Source organism: Brienomyrus brachyistius, chromosome 1 (genome assembly GCF_023856365.1).
Source record: "Brienomyrus brachyistius isolate T26 chromosome 1, BBRACH_0.4, whole genome shotgun sequence".
Lineage (NCBI taxonomy): Eukaryota > Metazoa > Chordata > Actinopteri > Osteoglossiformes > Mormyridae > Brienomyrus > Brienomyrus brachyistius.
In genome coordinates this window covers 12,002,637-12,018,399 of record NC_064533.1, presented here as the reverse complement: position 1 = coordinate 12,018,399, position 15,763 = coordinate 12,002,637, and the positions used below count along the sequence as shown (strand labels likewise).

The window sequence follows — 15,763 nt, the reverse complement described above, 5'->3', positions numbered from 1 at the left end:
TCAGCCAGAGGTTCGACCTGAATGAGGTTGACTGGTTCCATTGAGGCTGGTCGGTCTTGTCGCATTCGGACCACCTTATCTCCCATTTGGCGTAAGCCGCTGTTGACGCAATGAGTGAACTTGAGCTGTGGGTCACTGATTAGAGCTGACTTTCTGCGGTGCCTTAAATAAGGCCAAGACCAAAGCCTCTTCTGGAAGCTCTCTATCACTCAGTCGTCAACTAGAAACAGAGTCTGTTGGAGCTCAGGTAAAATCCAGTCATTTTCCAGAATCTTTTGTTAAAGATATTTATATTTATCTGTAAAATCTTGTGCTTCCCATGTAGCTGCTGGCAGCTGCAGCTTCCAGAACAAGGTTGTGGTTCTGCTCATTGTTACCGCACCATAATTTACCATGTTTAGTGCTTTATTGAGGACCTCTGGTGGTGGTGTTACTTTCAGAGACAACGGAGCACGAGTGTTTACCAGTCATGTTCTGAAATTAAAATTAACGAGCCAGAAGTTAAAGTAAACTTTTACATTAATGAGATATAACGTGTTTATATCATGTGTTTTTGTTGTATTTTGCAACTTAAATGTAGCTTGCTTACAGTGATTAACAAGAAAGTGAAGATCTTTTATGTCCAGCATTCAACTTGGATATTTTTTTTGCAGTTATGTTTTTGATATTTTTGTATTGTAACTACAGCTGATCAGCATGATGGCAGATACCAAATCGCCCGACTCTTGCTGTTCAAAACTCAAGGTCAGCCCCTTTCACTCACCCGTTATCCACTCGCACTTGGGATAATCCTATGCAGCAATGTTTCTTCGTCACACTTTCTCATTACATTAAGGGTTAGTTGTCAAACAGAAATTGTATCTACTGCAAATTACATTCAACATATTAAACGTTTTAGTTGACATGCACAAAGGAAGCTGAAGGAAATGAAGTACGGCTACAGGATGATGCCCTTTGGCGACCGATTCTTGTTCACTTTTCTCCTCCCTCATTCTTGTTAATTTTCTCACAAACGCGTCTCGCTGTCTGTGAGTGAGTCCAACAATAAGGATGAAAATGATTATGATTGGTTTAGAGAGCGTATGCAGACCTCCGAGCTTTACACTGATTTTTGTAAACATATACGGGCTAATCTTGAACAGGAACAACCATAAAAATTTGCCAACGTTGCTAAGTATCGTTTCATGTGATAGAGTAAAAATGTTTTAGAGCAATGTGTTGATAACCACCATCCATTGAAGCTTATCGAGGGGGACGCCTCCTACTTGCTGAATTTTATCTCCAAGATTTCTAAATACTGGTTTTGTACTGCAGAACAGCTTTGCTCTTCTAGAACTGTCAAAATATCATATACCGCATTACGTCCAAGCTGTATGATGGTATGAACAATTAGATACCAGCCTAGCCTTATCTCAGTCCAGCTGACTGTCACAGTGCTTGCCAGGGCCAGATTAGAGTTTTCACTGCTTTCAGGGACGCAGCACACATGACATCACATCCGAAATAAACACAGCTGATTGGGTATTAAATCACATTAACTTGTTAAAGGTCTGGGACTGGGGAGTGGCTTATTTGGGCTTGTTCTGCTTGGTGCCCCGCAAGGTCGTGGTGCCACTGGACATGTGCCCAAATCCCCATAGGGTTAGTCTGGGCCAGGTCAGATGTGACAACTGCACGTGCATATTTTGTGATGTCGATGTTAACGTCACACATCATGCAATGAAGATTCTTGCTTGACATTTTAACACTAAATCCAGTTTTTAATCCATTGCATTTCCTGGTAATATTCCATATGAATAAGAGAATGTGGCTCGAGTATCAGCATAAGGTGGTGATCGGAAGGGCTGGTGAAGGTCTGATGATTCACCCTTTGTTAGCCTGACAGTAATCAGATCCCAACTCAGACACCATTGCATTCTTCTTTATTAATAACCTAACATGAATGCCTCACAAATGGAGGATTGATAATAAAATGAACGCAAAAGCCATCCTAGTCTGGACGCGATTACTGTCAATACATTTTATTAATACGTGTTCCTATTGCCAATGAACTGACGTTATATAATCATCTGATATGGTAGAACGTTGTGTGTTTGAAAGACTTTTCCCTTTGTATAGCTTCCAGTGGCTTTTGGGTAAGATTTTAGTTACTATTTGGTCAGACCCTAATTTTTAAAACGGTGAATAGTTTGTTCCAAGACACACAGAGCTGATGTATTGGTACTGCAGGTTGGTTCAAACTGCTCTTTTACAAACAGTGCTTGACAGTTTTAAGTCATTCACCTCTAAGCATTTTCTTATGGGTGCAGAAATTTGAGTCATCCTTGTTGGTTGTATAACCCTCCAGCTAGAAGGAAATAATCCAGTTTGCATATTGATGTAGTTTGCGACCATCCATGCTCTCTGTGCTATTGGTAAGCCCCACAGGGATAATGCTGATCATCACCTGAGGAATTCTGTGCTTTTACAACACTCAGGGGATACCCTTTGACACAAAACTAATCAAATTGGCCTTTAATGATTAACTTTCTTCTTTGCATGCCCCCCTGGTGCTGCTAAGGCACACATGGCCACCATAAGTTGTTTGGTATCATCGTATCTTAGTTCTATTCTCTAGGCCAGGGGTCACCAACATGGTGCCCGTGGACCCGTTATTAAAAATATCACAACTCACCAGTGAGCAGCGTCTAACATTTAATGTTATCCTGTTGCTATTCTTCTTTAATCACATTTGCATTTATTTAGATTTGAAAATGACAGTATCTAAAAAAAAAGCATTTAAAACATGATTATTGTACTGAGCAAATTTGTTATTTAACAAATAAGAGTGTATCAAACTGGTAGCCCTTCGTATGGCTCAGTACCCGTGAAGTAGCTCTCAGTTTCAAAAAGGTTGGTGAGCCCTGATCTAGAGTGTGTCACATTAATTTGGTCTCTCTTAGGTCGCCAAAATCTGGGTGATACTGAATACGTATTTGAGTTGCTTGAGTAGTTTGCTGATTTCAGACCGTGGGGATGTTCATATTTACTGAAGCATTTCAAGGGAGCGTGTTTGTGGAAATATGCAGAAACGCAGCCCACGTCACTTACTGAAAGGTAGTAAATGCAGAAAAGGAAATGTAATGGAAGTATGAAAGTGTAAGGTGCCCAAGCTGCTAAAGAGAATATTGTTGGATGTGCGAAAATGACTCATCGGTGACATAATATCCATTAAATGGGCTTTTGACTGTATATTGTATAAAATACCAGTCAAAGGTTTTTGCCACTTCTTAACTTCAGTTTTTTAATTTTTTTCATAAACTGCAGATTTATTATTCTTGGAAAGTTGAGTGAACAACTGTAAGAGAAGAGAGAAAGAGAAAACAAGTTTCCTTTATAACATGGAAAGAGTATGTACCAGTGCATGTCTGACATCTTATTAACTGGTTGTGTGGTGATGGCAGAGTGAAATTCAAGGCTGTCCTTTAACTTTAAATGCACTAGTTAACTGTTTCATCCCATGAAACAAAACAACAGTATTTAATGTCCCTTGTAGACAGAATGCCTCTGCTGTTATAACTGCTAGAGGAGGTTACCGTGATGAATAAAAGATATGACATTTTCTAGTTAATAAAGGTACTCAAATGGTTAACATGCTGTACATTTATTTGTTAGCAAAGAATATTGAGTGTAGTTTTAGTAAATGTTAAGGGAGTGACATGCAAATGTACAAAATCTCAGTGTATCTTCAAACTCAGGCTTTCAGGGACACACTCAATTAAACAATGCTCTTTTTAACAATGAAGCACACAGCAAAGAAGGACACCCACGTCCCAACATGGGGCTCACCTTGTTAATCTGAATACAACGCAAATTCACAGTGACCTTTGTAATGGACAATTTACTATCTTTAGTCTGACCTAGAACTCTTATATAAACTGTTTAAAATTAACCATTTATTTACCAAAGAACTAAACCTTTTTATAACCTTTAAAACTAATAAACCGATTAATTCCAAAGCATGCTGGGTAGCTACACTATATTGTGATATAAACTGGAGGAGGAGGAGTTATTATAAGGATTGAATTCTTCACTAACAGTATTTTAGGGAATTTGATTTCACTGGCACCTTAAGCGCTCGGATAATGCTCCGGGCTGTGATGTCTCCCGCCAGCTGTTCCTGGTGTCCCTGTCCTTCGTCTTCTTCGCCAAAGCCTTCCAGGGGAGTTACATGAAGAGCTCTATCACCCAGATCGAGAGGCGTTTCGACATCCCTAGCTCGCTGATAGGCGTGATTGATGGGAGCTTTGAGATAGGTGAGCATGCCGGTCGTCTACCTGCATGTCAGCAAATGTCGGTAAACAATGTTGCTGGTCTTTCAGTGACGCATTTAATCCAGGGTTTTGTTCGGTTCACGCAAAAAAAAATCCATTTCCATTTAGTGCTAATTAGTGTTTCCAAGATAATACTATCAGTGTTAAGTCTTCTGCACTCTCTCTGGTCTTGTGCACTCAGGTAATCTGCTGGTTATTGCATTTGTCAGCTACTTTGGTGCTAAACTCCACCGTCCACGGCTGATCGCCATCGGATGTCTGATTATGGCCTTAGGATCCTTTTTAACTGCTCTACCTCATTTCTTCCAGGACAGGTAAATGATGACCCTTCCCACGCACTACTACACCTCAAACCAATAACTTACGTTAAGACTCATGTTCAACTGGGCACCAATGTTCCACTCTACGCTGTACTCTACCTCAAAGCACCAGTCTACCAGCACAATTGCAGATGCGATAAAATCGTTTCCATCCTCATTGTTTTATGTCTTCTGATATTCAAAACGTTTTATTTGGTGTACGCAGGTATAAGTACGAAACAACTATTTCACATTCTTTTGAGTCCAATTCTACTGAGAAGATCCTCCCATGTATGGCCGGTCAGACTGAGGCAGAGGATTCAGCGGAGGCCAAAGCAGGTACGCGCCAACCCCGTAGCAGTGAGTGTCGTAGGCGCATCGTTACAAAAGTTTTGTAAATATTGAGTTGACTAATCATGGGAAATTCCAAGCAATAAACACACAGAGTTCATTGAGGCAAGCCAGGAGTTCAGGAAGTAAACAATAAGTGAGTAAAGACCTGTGGTCTTTGTACTCAAGGGCATACATATGTCTGGGGAATATATTGTGACAGACACCGAACAGTGAACACACAACTGAGGTTTGTAATTGAGTAAAAATACGCATATGATTAAAAAGGAAATAAGGATGGGAAAATAAAGAAAAAAGGAGCAAGAACACAAGATTTTTAAAATACCCTGTCATTTTTTTTTTGTCGTTTTCTGAATTGCAGACCCCAGAGAAATAAATGTATAAAGTTGAGAGTAACCAGCAGAAATGATCCGTAGAGACAATCCCCTCCCCCCTCCCCGCATGATAACTGATTTCAGTGATGCAGCACACACTGTCTTTCCTGTTGCTTTTCCCCCGTCAGCGTGCGATAGGGAGTCTGGCTCCCCCCTGTGGATTTATGTGTTCCTGGGTAATATGCTGCGTGGGATCGGAGAGACGCCCGTCGTGCCGCTGGGAGTCTCCTACCTGGACGACTTTGCCCGCGAGGAAAACGCCGCCTTTTACATTTGTAAGAAAAAATACGGAGCCAAAATAAACTATGTAAAAGTCCGTAAATGCTAAGATAAGAACAATAAGGGTGTGTGTTCTGTCTGGTTCCCTTTGAACTTAGGAAGTTCTCTGATCTACTGAGAGACTTTGTGCTCCTGTGGTTTATTTGCTGGGCTTCTGCTTTCTAAAGCGATTCCACCAAAACAGTAAAAGTGACCGAAGTTCACTTTAATTTAAGTGGAACGTTGCATCTCTCGCCTCCTCTCTGCAGCCTGCGCGCAGACCATCGGCATCCTGGGACCTATGTTTGGGTTCATGCTGGGCTCTTTCTGTGCCAAGCTTTACGTTGACATCGGCACTGTGGATTTAGGTAACAAACTTTCTCCATGTGTCCAATTTTGAAGAGTTTTTCATAAAAATAAAAAAAAACCATGACTTCACAGTAATATCACCAGCATCTGTCTGAACCAACCTTAAAAGTTTGATATTATATTATTGTGATTATGTGATCATTATTCAGTCTGTTAAACTGGGAATTTTATATTTAAATTAAATGTAATTTTATTATTACAACACAGGTTCTTTTGTCTACTTTCCTACTCTGCTGTTTGTTTTCAGGCCATTTCAAAGATGAAATTTGAGGTCGGGGATGAAGGTTGTCACCTGGCATCCATATATTAGTCTGTTCCTTCCTTTTGCTTAGGAAGTTACTACATCAATCCAAGGGCAACTTGAAAATTAGGTTTTCTAGAATTTGATTTATGTTGTAAATAGAGACCTTGAGGGTCTCACATTGATTACTTGAAATACTCTGTGATTAATAGGGGCTCTAGTATAAAATAATAGATAGTGATATTCAATCAGAGGTGTAACAACAGGACAAGTAGCGCAGGGAATTGCCTGGGGCCCCACACTAGGAGGGGCCCCCCAAGACGGCCAATTAAATAGAACATTACAACGACAAATCCGCTTTAGTTGTGTATTCTGTTTTTCAACAAAGTTAAAATAAAGGATTTGTCTTTATTCAATTCAGTTCAATTTTGTACAGTGCATTTTTACAACATTATATTGTCTCGAAGTGCTTTACATTACTTTATTAAATTCTGTTTGTTGATATTATAAATTTATATTTCACAGTAATATAAAGGTAACAAATTTTAACATGCCTGGGGGAGGGGGAGTTGGAGGGCCCCATGGATTTTTTTGCCAGGGGCCCCCAGAGTCCCTAGAATCACCTCTGGCTTCAGCATAACTTTTTACTTAATATTGTTTATGGGGCTATTATGTGGTCATTATTCAGTCAAATGTTGAGTAAGTTGAGCATCTTTAGTTTTGTATGTTTGTTTTGGAATAAAATTCCAAAGTTTCAGAAAGTATGTATTTATTCCAAGTTATCATAGGAGCATCAGTACTGAGAAGCGTAGCCAAAACTCAATCAATAGGAGGACAAAAGAGTGACACCCCATGCTTAAGGCTGGAAGATGAGCGGCGATGTGTTGCCGTGTTTTGTAAAGCCCTGTGCCCAGTTACATGTTGTCTGTGCTTGCAGAGAGCGTGTCCATCAATCACAAGGACTCCCGCTGGGTGGGCGCCTGGTGGCTGGGTTTCCTGGTTACTGCGGCTGTCATGCTTCTGGCTGGAATCCCCTTCTGGTTCCTGCCTAGATCCCTCCCCAAGCAGGGTGAATGGAAGACCAAGGACAAGGGCAAGGATGAGCACAGCGAGGCCCAACAGGAGTGCCTTATTGTAGAGGAGAAGAGCAATACGGACCACGAGAAGCCATGCCTGGTGCACATATCAGAACTGGCCAAAGGTCTGTGATTTCACATTCTTCATACACGTCGCCTTCACACAACCTTAGCCTGACACAGTGACCAAGAAAACCTGACCAAACAGTGGATTGTTTTGTGCATCACATGCTTGGTGCATCACTGTTCATATCTCTGTAAACACTCACCAGACGAATATGTCTCCATCATCTCCCAGACTTCCTGCCTTCTTTGAAGAGGCTCTTCAGCAATAGTGTCTTCTGTTTGCTCTTGGTGGTGGCGGTGGTGCAAGTCAATAGCTTCATAGGAATGATCACCTTTAAACCCAAATTCATGGAGCAAGTTTATGGTCAAGCACCCTCAAGGGCCATTTTTTTGATTGGTGAGTTGTCTAATTGGTTCCTTGAAGTTTTAAGGAATAACACATTTAATCTGTCACCTTAATGTTATTGACTTCATGGAGAATTATCTCTATATGTAAGCATTGTCAACATATGGCACATGCAAGGCAAAATATATCTTTCCATCCTTTCCTTCTGCCAGGCATTATGAATTTACCTGCTGTGGCCTTGGGGATGATCACAGGCGGCTTTATCATGAAGAAATTCAAACTGAGCATTTTGGGGGCTGCAAAGGTGTCCATCTGCACCTCGCTCTGCTCATTCCTCACTCTCCTCTTGCAGTACTTCCTGCAGTGTGGCAATGCACAAGTGGCTGGTCTAACAGTCTCCTACCAGGGGTAAGTGCTTGGGGTCACTTGGAAACCAAGAACCCACTGGAGTTTTGCTCTCACTGACCTGGGGATCTTGTTATTCTGCAAGGGATTGATGCTTCAGTTCATCCACGCTGTTTATTTTTTTTTTGTGTTCATTTGCCTGACTGACAATTCTCACTAAAGCAAAGCTGTCTGACTGGGCTGTATACAGAGGCAGGTCCACAGGGGCACAGGCCCCAGCTGTAAGCTGATTGGCCCTTGGAGTGCCTCCTCTCCTGTCACTCAATAATTCAAACTTATCGTTGGCTAATAACAAGATGGGCACCTCTCTATGAATTATGACCCCTCTTTTGTACCCCACCTTAAAAAAATCCCAGAATCACCCCTGCTGCTGTAGCATGTAGCACAGGGGTCTCCTTTATGAGCTAAAGGTCGAATTAAGTTAAAGTGTCAGCACCATAAGCCATCCATCATTCATACTGCTTATCCAATACAGGGTTACTTAGCAACAAATTACCATGCTAATACTGCTGTGTGTGATGCATCAGTTGAGTGACAACACTAAGAGCCGTGGCTGGGAGTCCCGGGGAAGCGTCTGTTCCCTTGTACTGACTCACACTCTCCTTTGTCAGACTGAAGAATGTCTCCTACAACCAGGAGAGCCTGCTGTCCCAGTGCAACCTGGGCTGCTCCTGTTCACTGAAGCACTGGGACCCTGTGTGCGGACATAACGGCATCACCTACGTCTCCCCCTGCCTGGCTGGCTGTCAAACCTCCACCAGAGCGGGCAAGGAAATGGTGAGTCTGCCTATGTCATCTCTGTTAATTATGTCCATCCATCCATCCATCCATTGACCCATCCATCCATCCATCAACCCATCCATCCATTCATCCATTGACCCACCCAACCATCCATCCATCAACCCATCCATCCATCCATCCATCCATCCATTGACCCACCCACCCACCCATCCATCCATCAACCCATCCATCCATCCATCCATCGACCCACCCGCCCATCCATCCATCCATCCATCCATCATCCATCCATTGATCCATTGACCCACCCACCCATCCATCAACCCATCCATCCATCATCATCCATCCATTGACCCACCCACCCATCCATCAACCATCCATCTATCCATCCATCATCCATCCATTGATCCATTGACCCACCCACCCATCCATCAACCCATCCATCCATCCATCAACCCATCCATCCATCCATCCATCATCCATCCATTGATCCATTGACCCATCCACCCATCCATCAACCCATCCATCCATCATCCATCCATCATCCATCCATTGATCCATTGACCCACCCACCCATCCATCAACCCATCCATCCAACCATCCATCCATCCATCGACCCACATTCCATGCATCCATCATCCATCCATCCATCCATCCATCCATCCATTAATCCATTGACCCACCCACCCATCCATCCATCCATCCATCCATCCATCTATCCATCATTTTCTGTAATCTCTTGTCCTATGCCAGGTCCCGGGTGGTCCAGAGCATATTAATTAAGCAAAGTATATAGAAAAAATTAATATGTTTCTAAATATTTAGCTCACCACATGGCTAGCATGCAAGTCATTCCTGCTTCTGTCTCTTCACGAGTTCTCTGGTAAACAGGCACATATACATGCTCAGAGGCCCTACGATGGTGTTGTGGACTGCAGGGGGCGCCAAGCCCGTCCATTACATATCCATCTGACTAGGTAGCAGTTCCTATTGTGGATTTTCATTGGGGCAACTGTCACACTGACCTGTTGTCAAGTTTTCTGCTTATTTGAAATGTACAGTCATGCCTTATTATGCTTTATTTGCACTCTTCGTACAACGGGGTTGTGTAACGTTGGCTTTGTGCTTGATTTCATTGCCTATTTGGGTTTATGAATGAAGAAAGGGGAAAGTGATAAGGCCAGTCACTAGCTTGGTTTCCATATCAAGGAGCTGTTCGTGCGCATAATGTGCTTCTGAATGTTTTTCTCTCAGGTGTTTCAGAACTGCACTTGTGTGGGGACCGAGTGGCCCCTCCCCAACGCGAACACCTCAGTCGTCCTGGGACAGTGCCCACGGCCCGCAGACTGTGACCACGTGTTCAAGTACTACATGGCGGTGACTGTGCTGGGGGCCTTCCTGGTCGCCTGTGGAGTGACGCCCGGCTACATTGTCTTTCTCAGGTTAGCATATGGCTGAGGGTCTCGTGTCACACCCTCTGCTTCGAGAGTCGTGGTGGGGGCACTTATCCGTCTGGTGCTGTTACCAAACCATGAGCAGCGGACTGCGCAGAACTTGACCACTATTTCCTTTGGGTGTGTACAGGTCAGTTCCTCCAGAACAGAAGGCGCTGGCCCTCGGCATACACACCCTCGTCGTCCGATCTCTGGGTAAGAAGTACCCTGGGTAAGATCTCTGGGTTGGAGTAAATTAAGTAGAATACTCTTATATATCAATCAGCAGGGTTTATTTGATGGTTATTTGCAGAAAATAGATGTAAACTCTCCAAGTCAGTGTTTCCTACAGTACTAGTGAAAAGTCTGAACATACCTACTGAAAAATCATTAGTTTCTCAACAATAATGAGCCTCACAAGAATGACGTTCTGCAGTAAGAATTATCTTATGAACAAAGGAGAGAGATTCTCCTTATAGAGAGTGGTGTGACAGGTGACAACCGGCCCCCCACAATCCCCCGACCTAAACCCTATAGCAGGGGTAGTCAATCTTATCCGCAAAGGGCCGTTGTCTGTGCAGGTTTTCGCTGCGAGTCTCTAATTAGATTACTATTTAGAGGACTGATTGGCTGAAGAGTCCTCACACCTGGGTATGAACAGCTGTCCTAAAGGCTATCCCAATATGATTGGCTACCCCTGCCCTATAGAGTTGATTTGGAATGACTTTGATTGAAGAATAAGAGCAAAGTCACCAAGCTGTGCCCAGAACTTGTAGAAACTCCTTCAGGACTGTTGGAGAAGCATTCCAGGTGGCTACATCTCGAAGCTGTTTGAAAGAATGTCAAGAGTCTGCATCAAAGCAAAAGGGCTGTTTTGAAGAATCTAAAACTTTTTTTCAGAAATTAATGTTGAACTCTTATCATAGCCATTGCAATATTTCCTACGTATTACTTTGTTGTCGAAGCCTTGTACTATAAGGTGAATAACAGTTAAAACAGAGACAAATGCATTAAAGGTGATGTGTCCAGATTTCTGACTGGCACTGTATATATCAAACAGTACAGTTTCTGTGATAATCATGTTCAGAAAATAAAGGCAGTTGGGGTTCCTTAGTGGCTACTGCCGGTGCTGTGAGGGCTGTCTGTTGGGATAATAAGCTGGCAAGTGCTGAGTGGGTCTTTCTCGCAGGTGGAATCCCGTCCCCCATTTATTTCGGGGCATTGATTGACAGGACATGTCTGAAATGGGGCACCAACCAGTGCGGTGGACGGGGGGCCTGCAGGCTTTACGACTCGGACACGTTCAGGTGAGGGGGGGGTGGGCACCTGGGGAAGCTGTGCCGGGCCCAGGCCCAGGAAAGGGCCCAGGATTAAGGGGCTCTGACTCTTGGGGGCCGGGCTTAAGTCATTTTTGCCCAGTAATTATGCGTGGCAGGCCGGCTTCTGCCTAGTCTGTTATTTGCCTCACTTGTACGTCGTTTTGTACATCAATGTCTGCTGAATGAGGTAAACATAAATTTATGATGGTGGTGATCAGTCAGCCCAGGAGCAGCTGCCAGGTTCTCCGTTCCTGTGCTTCTGCTGCATGACTCTGACTCCTCCGCCGCGGTGTAAGTATGACGATTCGTCTGTCACAATGCAGGATGACCTTTCTGGGCCTGATCTACGGGCTGAACACCCTGTCCTACGTGCTGTGGGGCTTCATGTACATCAGGCTGTCCCGCAGGCAGAAGAAGCTCGCCCTTCAGGACCAGGCCAAAACCATGGAGATGGAAGCCAACGGACTGAGCCGGGAAGCCGGGGATACCGTATCCAAAGGGACCACCTGCGAGGGGAGCAAGCAAGGTGTGGACGGCACAGAGAGCAGCACGTGAACTTTGGCCGTGTGGGACCCTTGCTCTCTTCCACACCCAGAATCTCCCAGTGTCTGTCCAATTGTGATAATATATCCAAGTTACATTCTGACTTCTATCCCTGAAGTCTGACTAGCTGCTTTTCGCATTTTCACGCTATTCACGTTCAATTTGAACAGCCGTGGAACAGTCTGGAAGGCCAATAACACACCCGTTTGTGCTTTCACCCAGGTCCTCCTCATACTGTCACTCTGTACCTTTCCCAGATGACAAAAATCCAAGATCTGTTTAGCTCACTGACATTTAGGCCAGATAGGAATAGACAGAGCACATAGTTGGATGGGTTGCATAAACTGCCATCTGTCAAAACTCATTCTAACGAAATCCCTGAATTCCTGTAAGGCTTATGGATTAAAACAAACATCAATATCATTAAACAACATAAGAGGGCATTCTGGAACAACAGCTTTTTCCCCACATCTCTCTGTACATATGTACATCATTCTAATTATATTAATTTGATTATCACTTTTTTTACTACATGTATCAGCAAGAATCTAACACAGAAAGAGAATAGATCTATACTAGGATGAATGAATTGCCTTCATAATTCATTCATTATTCATTCACAGAACGTTCAGAGTATGTTCACCATGCATTCATAAAACATTCATAAGCAGCATGTAATTTTACCTTTAATATACATTAATAACAAACATTATATGATGAGAAGAAACATTATAATCATATAATGTTTGTTATTAATATATATTAAAGCTCTCAGTGTATGTTAGTATATTTAGGTATACTTACATGCTGCTTATGAATGTTCTATGAATGCATTATGAAGGTGTACTGAATGTTCTGTGAATGATTAATGAATGAATTACGAAGGTACAGTTAATGTAAAGTGTTACTGAGAATAGCCTATAAATTCAGCACACTACTGATATTATACAAAACCAGTCAAAATTTTGGATGCACCTGCTGAAAATCAGTTGTGTAACGACCCTAACCACACCTCCAGGGTTTGCAGGCACTGTGTTGTGACATGTGACCTGGCCCCCCACAATCCCCCAACCTAAACCCTATAGAGCTGGTTTGGGATAGGTTGGATCAAAGAGTCAGAGCAAGGTAGCCAACTTGTAACCAACTTGTGGAAACTCCTTTAGGACTCTTGGAGAATCATTCCAGGTGGCTACGTGTGGAAGCTGTTTGAAAGCAGGTCAAGCGTCTGCAATGCTGTCATTGAAGCAAAAAGGGGCTATTTTGAAGAGTCTTAAATCTGAGACAACTTTGTGATGTTAAACATAAAGCATCTCTTGATCTTTGCAATATGTGACAGCCAATATAGAAAGAAGTGTATTAGAAGCATGTGTATGCAGAATTTTAGCTGGTACTGTATGTCTAGGCGAAATTGACACATTTTACAGTGTCAGTGTTGGCTTTTACATATGATTGGTTTTCTTGAATAACAACCTCAGCTTTAATCCTGTGAAAGGTGACAGAAATGTAGGTGCTGAATCTCCAGCTTATCCAAAGGTCTGTACTGGAGATCCTCATCTTCCAGTTATAGATTATAAAGGACTATAATCTAAAAAATGATTTTAAATAAAGGCGGAAGAGATGACATAAAATCTGTAGAAAAATATAACCACCTATACTTTCTGTCATGCCACGCCCCCTGATTATCCACGTGTGCTTCCCTGATTGTACCCAGCTGTGTGTGATTATTTTCGCCCAGTCTTGTTTACTTAAGTCCTAGTCTTGCCTGTGTCCCTGGTCCGTCGTTGATGTTCGTCAATGTCCGTGCTTCCAGGTTCGTGGTCCCCAATAAATCCCCAGTATTTCCCCGTACTTCGCTTGCTCGCCTGCTTTCTGCCCGCTTGCCTGCCCGTACGCCTTACCCGTATCCACGGAGCGTGACACTTTCATTATATTGCAATTGTGTATATGTTTTAGCAATCTAAGAGAATACCCTGCTGTAATTCTTTTACACTACTGGCATTGCGTGCCTGGGTGTTATTTCATTTTTCATTTTTTATTGAGTGTTTATGCTGCTGGTTTCTGAATCTGGCAGATTGTGTTCATTGACAGCTGTACTGCATACCCAGTGTTACGAGTGACTTTCTTTGCTAAGTTAGCTGTTCTTCTGACTCCCTGTTGCACGTGTGTTCCTCTCGAATCGTTCTGTACGCTCAAATAACTGTAATGATGCAGAACGCACAGTAGGGTGCGCCAAAATGCTGGCTATTATTGTCTAGGAGCTCCAGCAGTTGCAGTGCAAAGTCATCAAAAACAGTAGTTACAGTAAATAAATGCAGCTAGAACAATAAAAAAGAAAACAATCTGTCAATACAACTAAATTTAATTATTAAAAATGTTTTTCTATAAATCTAAACCACTGCTGCCCAGTTCAACTCAATTATTTATTACACATCCTGAAAGTGAGCTTATAATCGTGTTTTTTTCAATATATTCCTTTCTATTGATTTAGTACATATAATGTATTGGTACCACATTAAAGGCAGGCTGTTATTTAGGTAGGCAGGCCTCCTTACAATGTATGCAGAAAACACCCAGTCAGTTGTATTTCACACCAGATCAGAGCAGGAATGTGATGAACTTAAATCTTAACCCTAAAACCCCTGTGAGGACAAAGATAGCAGTGTGACAAATCGGTTATCCCTCATGCTGGTTAATTTAGTAATAATTCATTCTTCCCAACTAGGAACAACCTGTTCAGCTTTATCTGATAATGTTTATCAGACGTACGCAGTTCTAGATCCTTCTTAGAGGGGTTCACCCACCCCCTGAAAATAATTTTTCTAAAACCATTCAGTGATTTGTCTTGTATTTTCTATACATTTTTTAGTACCCTGGCTCAGCAAGTTGATGGGGACCCCCCCCCCCCCCCCCCCGCACTGACAATGTAATGGTCAAATTTTTTCAGTGAGCTGGACACCCTTAAGGGTCAAATCGTAGTATCACCAAAGATATAGAACACTGTAGGCTATTTATATGGACTATAACACATGCTGCAAAAAAATATGGGTACACTTTAAGGCCAAAATACGTGCACACTGCTGTTAATTAGAGGAATTAGCTAATTAATCCACACCCATTGCTGATGTAGGTGTTTAATTAAGCACACTGTCACGCAATGTCCTGCAATAAACATTAGCAGCGGTATGGGTGGTTGTACAGGAGAGGGTAGTGACTCTCCACTTGGCACCATCATAGGATGCCATCTTTCCAACAGTGCAGTTCACTGCATTTCTGCCCTGCTCAGCTGGAATAATAAAGGTCAAAACATCTGGGAGGAAGTTCAGTTACAGAGCGGCAGGCTGCACACGCTGACGTGAAAGGGGCCTGATCACCCAACGATCACCCGATATTGCAGCATCTGATGAAAAACCTTCTATAAAGCGTAGATGTTATTATGTGCCAGCCAACTTCAGACCGAGACCCTTGGAATGGAATTGAGATGCTGGACAGGTTGGTGTCCACGTACTTTTGGTCAGTGCTGCTTCCCAAAGCACAGACATCTTTGATTTCCTTTCATTGAGTCACAAAAATAAAAAAAGGTATTTGTAAGAAAAAATAATTTGGTGGAGTCCTAATTTGTTCTCTGTTCTCTT

At 42.7% G+C, this 15,763-nt stretch overlaps 1 protein-coding gene across 3 annotated transcripts; it reads left to right on the top strand.

Moving 5' to 3' along the window:
- Positions 1-63: 63 nt before the first annotated feature.
- Positions 64-14,523, top strand: slco1d1 (solute carrier organic anion transporter family, member 1D1). Of its 3 annotated transcripts, XM_049030217.1 has the most exons (16): positions 64-247; positions 688-744; positions 3,307-3,389; positions 4,154-4,295; positions 4,495-4,627; positions 4,839-4,951; positions 5,466-5,612; positions 5,865-5,963; positions 7,143-7,406; positions 7,580-7,744; positions 7,906-8,101; positions 8,710-8,875; positions 10,091-10,278; positions 10,421-10,485; positions 11,459-11,576; positions 11,912-14,523. In XM_049030217.1, exons 3-16 carry the CDS (start codon positions 3,381-3,383, stop codon positions 12,141-12,143), a joined length of 2,037 nt encoding a protein of 678 aa, XP_048886174.1. In that variant the 5' UTR covers positions 64-247; positions 688-744; positions 3,307-3,380; the 3' UTR covers positions 12,144-14,523. The 3 variants fall into 3 exon arrangements, with proteins under 3 accessions (XP_048886174.1, XP_048886164.1, XP_048886184.1); XM_049030207.1 differs by lacking the exon at positions 3,307-3,389 and having other exon boundaries at positions 65-247; XM_049030227.1 differs by lacking the exons at positions 64-247; positions 688-744; positions 3,307-3,389 and having other exon boundaries at positions 4,162-4,295; positions 4,523-4,627.
- The last annotated feature ends 1,240 nt before the right edge of the window (positions 14,524-15,763 follow it).